This window comes from Telmatherina bonti (assembly GCF_933228915.1).
Source record: "Telmatherina bonti genome assembly, chromosome: 9".
In the NCBI taxonomy this organism is placed as follows: Eukaryota; Metazoa; Chordata; class Actinopteri; order Atheriniformes; family Telmatherinidae; genus Telmatherina; species Telmatherina bonti.
In genome coordinates, this window is record NC_136627.1 from 41,248,122 (window position 1) to 41,259,009 (window position 10,888).

The 10,888-nt window shown below is 51.6% G+C and overlaps 2 protein-coding genes across 2 annotated transcripts; both read right to left on the minus strand.

The window, feature by feature from the left end:
- Window positions 1-647: 647 nt before the first annotated feature.
- Window positions 648-4,302, minus strand: clrn1 (clarin 1; the record flags this gene model as incomplete). The annotated part of the gene is made up of 3 exons (XM_079246818.1): window positions 648-1,204; window positions 2,379-2,558; window positions 4,050-4,302. The coding sequence occupies 3 exons, from the start codon at window positions 4,300-4,302 to the stop codon at window positions 939-941; spliced, it is 699 nt and encodes a 232-aa protein (XP_079102944.1). The 3' UTR covers window positions 648-938.
- Window positions 4,303-4,980: 678 nt separating this feature from the next.
- On the minus strand, window positions 4,981-10,655 carry LOC306760308 (coagulation factor X-like; the record flags this gene model as incomplete). Its single annotated transcript, XM_079246108.1, has 5 exons — window positions 4,981-5,271; window positions 5,900-6,025; window positions 6,257-6,453; window positions 10,143-10,257; window positions 10,332-10,655. 5 exons carry the CDS (start codon window positions 10,653-10,655, stop codon window positions 4,981-4,983), a joined length of 1,053 nt encoding a protein of 350 aa, XP_079102234.1.
- Between the last annotated feature and the right edge of the window lie 233 nt (window positions 10,656-10,888).

Below are 10,888 nucleotides of genomic sequence, written 5' to 3' on the forward strand. Positions count from 1 at the left end.
TCGCCTGAGACCAGTGTGACCATCGCCTGGAACCAGTATGACCATCGCCTGAGACCAGTGTGACCATCGCCTGGTACCAGTGTGACCATCGCCTGGAACCAGTATGACCATCGCCTGAGACCAGTGTGACCATCGCCTGAGACCAGTGTGACCATCGCCTAGGACCAGTGTGACCATCGCCTGAGACCAGTGTGACCATCGCCTGAGACCAGTGTGACCATCGCCTGGAACCAGTATGACCATCGCCTGGTACCAGTATGACCATCGCCTAGGACCAGTGTGACCATCGCCTGGGACCAGTGTGACAATCGCCTGAGACCAGTGTGACCATCGCCTGGAACCAGTATGACCATCGCCTAGGACCAGTGTGACCATCGCCTGAGACCAGTGTGACCATCGCCTGGAACCAGTGTGACGATCGCTTGGGACCAGTGTGACCATCGCCTAGGACCAGTGTGACCATCGCCTGGGACCAGTGTGACGATCGCTTGGGACCAGTGTGACCATCGCCTGGAACCAGTGTGACGATCGCTTGGGACCAGTGTGACCATCGCCTAGGACCAGTGTGACCATCGCCTGGGACCAGTGTGACGATCGCTTGGGACCAGTGTGACCACCACCTGCTACTCAGCACACTTCCCAGTAAATACTCAGCAGAAGTTCAAACTTTATTTTATCTATAAAAGTTAACAAACCACAGATTTTTATCATCATCTTTATCATAACCACCATCATCTAATTTGTCATCAAAGATCTTCTTTATCAACGACATCGCTGCTTTCTGACCCGTTCTACTCTAGAAGCAGAAATCTACATTCAGACCAGATATGTGACCCAGTAAGTTGTGTGGACCGTGAACTGGTCTTATCCTGGATCTCGGAGAGTTCTGGTTGTCCTCAAGCTGGTTTCCTGAGTCAAGGGGACTGTTTCAGACCTCCTCAGTACATGAGATCAGCTGCCCCCCCACCCAGGTCCACCTCTTTCTTCTGCTGGAAGGGGAACTGGATCCCAGTCATTCGGATCAGAACCACATTCAGACCATGGAGGAAAAAGATGAGGAAGAAGAGCCAGAAGGACCGGTCGTAGTGTTCTGTGTATGTCTGGAAGACAAAGTTCTCCTCGTTGAAGTTGGCGATGCGTTCAGACAGACGATGGATCTTCACCTCAGCCGCGAATAGGATCAGAACTAGACAGCTGCTCAGACCTGCAGAACAAATACAGAGCAGACTTATAGGACCACCACATTCCCAATCAGGCTCCAGGTTTACTGCTGGTTCCAATGGGAAGAACGGGGACGAGAACCTACAGAAATCTGGAATCTCTTTGGGGCACCAGTTTAACTTTAGAAACCAAAACCAGCTCCCATTTTGTATCCAAGAACCAGAACCAGTTTTCCATTTGGGTTGGGAAAACAAAATCCCATCCCAGTTTGGCATCGGGGACCAGAACCAGTTCACAAGTTCCAAGTCTGGCTTCAGGAAGCAGAGCAGGCTCCCAGTTCCATGTCATCTTCAAAACCAGAACCAGCTCCCAGTTTAGCTTCAAGGATGTCTTCATCTTCACCACCTTTATCATAACCACCATCATCAATTTCATAATTTAAGATCTTCATCATCAACAACTTATGTGCTTTCTGACCTGTTCTGATCCAGGACATTCAGACCCGGTATGTCACATCAAGCTACACTGGTTCCTCTGATGGTTAAGATTGTTTTACAGACTGGTCTGGAAAAATGCTCTTCTTCTACACAATACATGTTGCATTGTAACACCTTCATTCTCTGTCATCCATCCATCAATCCATCATCCATCCATCATTCATCTATGCATCCATCCATCATTTATCCACACATCCATTATTGATAATCCCTTATCCGCCTGTCATCCATCTATTCATCATTCATTGTCCATCCCTCCATCCAATGATCCATCTATCATACATCCATCCATTATTTATCCATCCAACCCTCACCCAACTATCCACCCATCCATCCCTCCCTCCATTATCCATCTGAATACATTCATCATTTATCCATCCATCCATTACTGATCATGCATTATCCATCTATCATCATCCATTCATCATTCATCCCTCTATCCATCCCTCCATCCATCCATCCATGAATCAATCTATCATACATCTATCCAATGATCCATCCATTCATGTATCCATCCACCCATTCATCCAACCATCCATCCATCCATCCCTACATCCATCCACCCATTCATCCAACCATCCAACCATCCATCCAACCATCCAACCATCCATCCATCCATCCATCCATCCATCCATCATTTCATCCATCCATCTTCTGTCTTTCCCTTCATCCTACATTTATGCATCCACCATCAGCTATCATGCATCCATTCCTCCTTACAACAGATGAAGCTCCAGAGATAGAGTCCGAGGGGACCTTGTAGGGTCTCATACGGTCGTCCAAAAGCGTTGAAGAAGGAGAACCCGGAAGCCACAGAGGAGAACATCACCACAACACCACAGAAAAAGATGACAGTGACGTGGAGACCAGTTGGGATGACAGTCAGCCGTTCTGGGAAGACTGGGAGAGAACAGATAATCTTATTTTCTGACAGACTATCATCATGATAAATGTGGAATCAGCAGCATCAACTCAAACCAGACTTGGAAACAGAACTTGTGGATGATTAAATATCTAAAGATTAATGTCCAAAACAATTTGGGAGACAGGCTTGTCTAGTTATGCTGGTCAAATGTCTTCAGTCCAGATCTGCAACTGAGACGAAATCCTTCACAGAACTTTCCAAGACCATTTGTGAGCTGAATTCAGCTGTTGTCTCCATGGAAACAAAAGCTGAAAACTGGAACTGTCTGATCTGGTTTAGCCAGGTTTTCTTGTTGGTCTCGTCCAGTTCGGTCTGGTTTAGTCTGGTCTAGCCTGGTTCTTTCCTCAGAAACTTTGGACTCTTTTCTGGCGGGGTTTTCTAAATATCAGCTGGACCTACATCAGAAGTCAAAGATGACATGGTTTGTCTCTTGTCTGAAGACGACCCTGTTGGGAAAAGGTCAAGAACCCGAGCATGTCACCAAACTACAATCATGGACGGGAGAGAACTTCGTCCATCTCAACCGGGACACAAGTGAGGCTTTTGTTCTGGGTCCTGAAGACCATCGAGACCATTTGGCTCGAAGGGTTAAACGTTGACCTTGCCGTGGGGAAATTTTGGATCGTCTTCTAAACTCTGAGCTGGATTTCATTCCAGACATCAGACATGTATAAAACCAGGACTTTCTCTGCAGACTCCAGACGAGTCTACCTTCCCGAGGAGACGATGCTTTTAGTTCTGCTAGAATACTGGAGCATCCTGATCTTCCCCAAAACAGCTCCAGAACTGAGCAGGACCAGTTGTGATGGGAGCGCGTCACATCAGGTTTCGAAATGTCTACATGGTATGGACCTTCTCGTTTATCGGAGCTGTTCTGAGATCAGGTCAGAACCTGGAGAAGTTTAGACGTGCACACTCTGTTTAATCTGAATTCAGTTCTTCTGTTCTATGTGAAGCTTTTTTTTTATCTTGTAAACAATTTGTGTTTCTTTCTAAATAATGTTTGATTTGACCCGGTTCTGTTCACCTCAACAGATACGGTCCCTTCAAAAGTTTGTTAGTGAAGGACGTCTGATTCCAGTAAGTAGGACCAAAAACCAGTCTGTGTGGACCCAGATGCAGGACAGGAGGCCGGCAAGACAAGCTAACAGAATGAACCAGGCCTAGAAATACCGACAGAAACGGAACAAGACACCGGTGAAAGGACTTCACTGAGTCCAGCTGAGTCTGCTGAACGGGAAGCGAAACAGGACGGAAGGGAACTAAACGGAAAACTGCAAAAGAAAACGGGAAACCAGAACTAAAGACAGAAAAGTCCAAACTGTGACAGTTTTATTATTTGGTTCTGCAGCAGAATTCCCTGTTTTGTTCTGGTTTTCTAAGTCTGGACTGGAGCGTTTACCAGAATCAGGTCGGAACCGGTTGGTCTGGACCAGAAATCCCTGACTGATCAAACGGAGACTCACATGAGAACCGGGACATCCGGCCCCCCAGGCCGCACTGCTTCACTCGCTGTCCGTGGAAAAGGCCGTAACTCAGCTCCCCCAGGAACTTGTCCAGCTCGGTCCCCGTGGCGTTGACCAGCTCCGCCCCGGTGCGGCACAGCACGGCCCCGCGGAGCCAGGAGGGCAGGCCGGCGGCCACGGCGGCCATCAGGGCGCAGCAGAGGCCGAGGAGGCCGGACACGGAGAAGAGGAGCTGCTTCTGTCGGCTCGGCATGGCGGGGAAGGCTGCAGGAGGCGGGGGAGGCTGCAGGAGGCGGGGGAGGCTGCAGGAGGCGGGGGAGGTTCCAGCAGAACCGCAACAAGAACGGATCAGATGATCGGACGACTCGGTGTTACCATGGCAACAAGTGCTCCAGTTACAGCGCAGGAAGAGGAGGAGGGAGGCCATAACTGGTCCGTTCACGGCTCAACGGGTTTATTGTCCTCATGGGACGTCAGGAGTCGTCTCTCAGAGAGGTCATGTGACATGAGCTCTCTCCCAACTGTCTGTAAATTACGTCTTTATATGTTTAATAGACGGACAGAGACAAATGTGGGACAGACAAGAGTGGACGTGGGACAGAGTGGACGTGAGACAGACAGAGTGGACGTGGGACAGACGTGAGACAGACAGAGTGGACGTGGGACAGACGTGAGACAGACAGAGTGGACGTGGGACAGACGTGAGACAGACAGAGTGGACGTGGGACAGACGTGAGACAGACAGAGTGGACGTGGGACAGACGTGAGACAGACAGAGTGGACGTGGGACAGACAGAGTGGATTTGGGACGGAATCTGTCGTACTACAATGAAACCGAAACAGTCTCCAGGATTTTCTTTTCATTTTGAATAAATCACTTTATTGTGCACTGCTTTTGGACAAGATAAAATCTGCAAGACGTGAAAATGTCTCAGGCTGGTCTGATGGACGTGTCAGTTTGTCCACTCTGGTCCGAAGATTTCCTTAAGGCGGTGTTGAGCTCCATCCGATCCATGTTGTCCCCGATCCAGTTCAGGAAGTTCCCCAGGCGGGTGTAGACGCCGTACTTCCCCTGGGTGGCGCACCTCTCCCCCCAGCTGACCACGCCCGTCAGGAACCAGGTCCCTCTGTAGTGGACCAGGAAGGGACCGCCGCTGTCCCCGCTGCAGGCGTCCACACCGGCTTCCAGGTAACCAGCACAGAACATGTTGTCTGTGATGACCTGCAGGACACATCCAGGTCAACAAGGTCCACATGGTCCGGGACCGTCCCGCTGAAGCTCTCAGGTTGTTCTAACTAAAGGAATGAAAATAATCCTGGAAAAACAGAAACGTTACAGAAAAGCCTGAAAATACAGCTGGATGAATATTATGGTCTAACCCTCCACCAGATGGGGTCTGTGTTGGAACAGACATGGACACCCTTCCAGCCAATCAGACGGGGTTATTTTCCCGTCCTGTAAAACTGTTTATATGTATCTGAATGTAACCGTGATGGTTTCAGAGTGGACTGAAGGCTTTCTGTCTGGTTCTGCAGCTGCAATGAGGTGGAGACAGCAGCGTGTCTCACATTATCACAGATTATTGGAGATTTTATCCGATTATTTCAGATTGTAGCAGTTTATGACAGATTATTTCAGATTAGATAAGAATATTAATCCTTTAAATTCAGAAGTGATTTCTTCAGTAATAATAAAAAATGGAAGAACTGTAGAAGGTAGAAAAAGGTGGGATGATCTTGGATCTGAAGCTTAAAACGGGTTTGGACCTTGCTGGTTTTCCACTTCCTGTTGTGGGCTCAGAGAACGCTGCTCCCTGCAGGTCAGGCTGTTTTCTGGCAGAAGGACTCACCTGGTCGGTGGTGGCGGTGCAGGCCTGGTAGCTGACCACCGGCAGGGTCACCTTCCTCAGAAACCGGGAGGAGAGTCCCAGGTACTCAGTTGCCCCCCAGCCTGACACCGCCCCCCGATTCTGGTCCTGGACACAAGAACTTTCAGACCAGAGGGGACCAAAGTCGGTCCTGGTGGGCCGCTGCCCTGCAGGTCTTCCATGTGTCCCCATTCCACCTCAATGGATCCAACAGCGTTGACGTTCTGCACACTGACTGGTTAGTCTGAGTCAGGTGTGCTGGAGCAGGGAGACATGGAAAACCTGCAGGAATGTGGCCCTGGCGGACCGGAGCTTGTCACACCAACAGTAAAAAGTTACCCTCAACAGGTATTTGGACAGGTGGGCGTCAGGCAGGCAGGCAGGGACCACCGTGGGGCCCCTAAGGGCCGGCCGGGCGAGGTAAAGGAGGGCGATGTCGCTGTCGAAGGTGAAGGAGTGAAAATGAGGATGAAGGATGACTTCCTGGATCTTTATCAGTTGTTCACCTGGATCAGGACGCTGCTTATCCCAGTCCCCTAAAACCACAGAAACACCAGAAACCCTTTATCTACAGGTCGCGTGCATGACATCACCACCTTATGATGTCACCAAACCATGATATCCCGGCTAGGTTGTGACATCAGCGTGTGGTCACATGACCAGGTTGTGACCTCAGCGTGTGGTCACATGACCAGGTTGTGACCTCAGCGTGTGGTCACATGACCAGGTTGTGACCTCAGCGTGTGGTCACATGACCAGGTTGTGTCATCAGCGTGTGGTCACATGACCAGGTTGTGTCATCAGCGTGTGGTCACATGACCAGGTTGTGTCATCAGCGTGTGGTCACATGACCAGGTTGTGTCATCAGCGTGTGGTCACATGACCAGGTTGTGTCATCAGCGTGTGGTCACATGACCAGGTTGTGTCATCAGCGTGTGGTCACATGACCAGGTTGTGTCATCAGCGTGTGGTCACATGACCAGGTTGTGTCATCAGCGTGTGGTCACATGACCAGGTTGTGACCTCAGCGTGTGGTCACATGACCAGGTTGTGTCATCAGCGTGTGGTCACATGACCAGGTTGTGACCTCAGCGTGTGGTCACATGACCAGGTTGTGACCTCAGCGTGTGGTCACATGACCAGGTTGTGTCATCAGCGTGTGGTCACATGACCAGGTTGTGACCTCAGCGTGTGGTCACATGACCAGGTTGTGACATCAGCGTGTGGTCACATGACCAGGTTGTGTCATCAGCGTGTGGTCACATGACCAGGTTGTGACCTCAGCGTGTGGTCACATGACCAGGTTGTGTCATCAGCGTGTGGTCACATGACCAGGTTGTGACCTCAGCGTGTGGTCACATGACCAGGTTGTGTCATCAGCGTGTGGTCACATGACCAGGTTGTGACCTCAGCGTGTGGTCACATGACCAGGTTGTGTCATCAGCGTGTGGTCACATGACCAGGTTGTGTCATCAGCGTGTGGTCACATGACCAGGTTGTGACCTCAGCGTGTGGTCACATGACCAGGTTGTGACCTCAGCGTGTGGTCACATGACCAGGTTGTGTCATCAGCGTGTGGTCACATGACCAGGTTGTGACCTCAGCGTGTGGTCACATGACCAGGTTGTGACCTCAGCGTGTGGTCACATGACCAGGTTGTGACCTCAGCGTGTGGTCACATGACCAGGTTGTGACCTCAGCGTGTGGTCACATGACCAGGTTGTGTCATCAGCGTGTGGTCACATGACCAGGTTGTGACCTCAGCGTGTGGTCACATGACCAGGTTGTGACCTCAGCGTGTGGTCACATGACCAGGTTGTGACCTCAGCGTGTGGTCACATGACCAGGTTGTGACCTCAGCGTGTGGTCACATGACCAGGTTGTGTCATCAGCGTGTGGTCACATGACCAGGTTGTGTCATCAGCGTGTGGTCACATGACCAGGTTGTGACCTCAGCGTGTGGTCACATGACCAGGTTGTGTCATCAGCGTGTGGTCACATGACCAGGTTGTGACCTCAGCGTGTGGTCACATGACCAGGTTGTGACCTCAGCGTGTGGTCACATGACCAGGTTGTGACCTCAGCGTGTGGTCACATGACCAGGTTGTGACCTCAGCGTGTGGTCACATGACCAGGTTGTGTCATCAGCGTGTGGTCACATGACCAGGTTGTGTCATCAGCGTGTGGTCACATGACCAGGTTGTGACCTCAGCGTGTGGTCACATGACCAGGTTGTGACCTCAGCGTGTGGTCACATGACCAGGTTGTGACCTCAGCGTGTGGTCACATGACCAGGTTGTGTCATCAGCGTGTGGTCACATGACCAGGTTGTGTCATCAGCGTGTGGTCACATGACCAGGTTGTGACCTCAGCGTGTGGTCACATGACCAGGTTGTGTCATCAGCGTGTGGTCACATGACCAGGTTGTGACCTCAGCGTGTGGTCACATGACCAGGTTGTGTCATCAGCGTGTGGTCACATGACCAGGTTGTGTCATAAGCGTGTGGTCACATGACCAGGTTGTGACCTCAGCGTGTGGTCACATGACCAGGTTGTGTCATCAGCGTGTGGTCACATGACCAGGTTGTGACCTCAGCGTGTGGTCACATGACCAGGTTGTGTCATCAGCGTGTGGTCACATGACCAGGTTGTGACCTCAGCGTGTGGTCACATGACCAGGTTGTGTCATCAGCGTGTGGTCACATGACCAGGTTGTGACCTCAGCGTGTGGTCACATGACCAGGTTGTGACCTCAGCGTGTGGTCACATGACCAGGTTGTGTCATCAGCGTGTGGTCACATGACCAGGTTGTGACCTCAGCGTGTGGTCACATGACCAGGTTGTGTCATCAGCGTGTGGTCACATGACCAGGTTGTGACCTCAGCGTGTGGTCACATGACCAGGTTGTGACCTCAGCGTGTGGTCACATGACCAGGTTGTGACCTCAGCGTGTGGTCACATGACCAGGTTGTGACCTCAGCGTGTGGTCACATGACCAGGTTGTGTCATCAGCGTGTGGTCACATGACCAGGTTGTGACCTCAGCGTGTGGTCACATGACCAGGTTGTGACCTCAGCGTGTGGTCACATGACCAGGTTGTGACCTCAGCGTGTGGTCACATGACCAGGTTGTGACCTCAGCGTGTGGTCACATGACCAGGTTGTGACCTCAGCGTGTGGTCACATGACCAGGTTGTGACCTCAGCGTGTGGTCACATGACCAGGTTGTGTCATCAGCGTGTGGTCACATGACCAGGTTGTGACCTCAGCGTGTGGTCACATGACCAGGTTGTGTCATCAGCGTGTGGTCACATGACCAGGTTGTGACCTCAGCGTGTGGTCACATGACCAGGTTGTGTCATCAGCGTGTGGTCACATGACCAGGTTGTGACCTCAGCGTGTGGTCACATGACCAGGTTGTGTCATCAGCGTGTGGTCACATGACCAGGTTGTGACCTCAGCGTGTGGTCACATGACCAGGTTGTGACCTCAGCGTGTGGTCACATGACCAGGTTGTGACCTCAGCGTGTGGTCACATGACCAGGTTGTGACCTCAGCGTGTGGTCACATGACCAGGTTGTGACCTCAGCGTGTGGTCACATGACCAGGTTGTGACCTCAGCATGTGGTCACATGACCAGGTTGTGTCATCAGCGTGTGGTCACATGACCAGGTTGTGACCTCAGCATGTGGTCACATGACCAGGTTGTGTCATCAGCGTGTGGTCACATGACCAGGTTGTGACCTCAGCATGTGGTCACATGACCAGGTTGTGACCTCAGCGTGTGGTCACATGACCAGGTTGTGACCTCAGCGTGTGGTCACATGACCAGGTTGTGACCTCAGCGTGTGGTCACATGACCAGGTTGTGACCTCAGCGTGTGGTCACATGACCAGGTTGTGACCTCAGCGTGTGGTCACATGACCAGGTTGTGTCATCAGCGTGTGGTCACATGACCAGGTTGTGACCTCAGCGTGTGGTCACATGACCAGGTTGTGACCTCAGCGTGTGGTCACATGACCAGGTTGTGACCTCAGCATGTGGTCACATGACCAGGTTGTGACCTCAGCGTGTGGTCACATGACCAGGTTGTGACCTCAGCATGTGGTCACATGACCAGGTTGTGACCTCAGCATGTGGTCACATGACCAGGTTGTGATGTCCTCTGGGGGTCTGAGATGACATCGACCGGTCCACCTGTTGCTTTTGGTGTCCTCTGCTGGTACCTATGGTAACGTAGTCTGCAGCCTCTTCAAAACAGTGAGCGGCAGAGACCACCCAACGGTCCGAAACCAGAGTCCCTCCACAGAAACCGAAACCATCTGACCTGTGGATCAGAACCTGAACAGATAGAGATGTTTCTGAAATCCCACAGCTCCTGAACTCACCATTACATATCACATCATGTGTCACACCTGCCAGGGGCTCCCGCCTCGTCTCTCCAGGTTACCCCCCACGATACGAGGGCTGACCCCCTCCACTGCACTCTGGTTCCCTGATGTCTCCGGAGACGTTGCATTCACTGTCCCAGGCTCCTCCTGCTCCTGTTTGATGGTAAGTTCAGGGACCAAATTGTTGGTCTTGTTGATGTCTATTGTAGTTTCCGTCTCCATGGTAACACTGATGTCAGCGGAAGTCCATAATGAGCGACCATAGGATGACGACGCCACCTGACGACCACAGGGGAACGCCACTGGACAGGAAGAAGAAAGACTCTCCGAGCAGCTGATCTCATGCATGTAAACTACAGTCAGTGAACGCAACACGGTCTGAACTCATCAATACTGATCAATGGTAACCAACTACAACCAGCTGCCAGTCTGGGTCCAGAAACCAGCTTCCAGTCTGGGTCCAGAAACACAGCTGCCAGTCTGGGTCCAGAAACCAGCTGCCAGTCTGGGTCCAGAAACCAGCTGCCAGTCTGGGTCCAGAAACCAGCTTCCAGTCTGGGTCCAGAAACACAGCTGCCAGT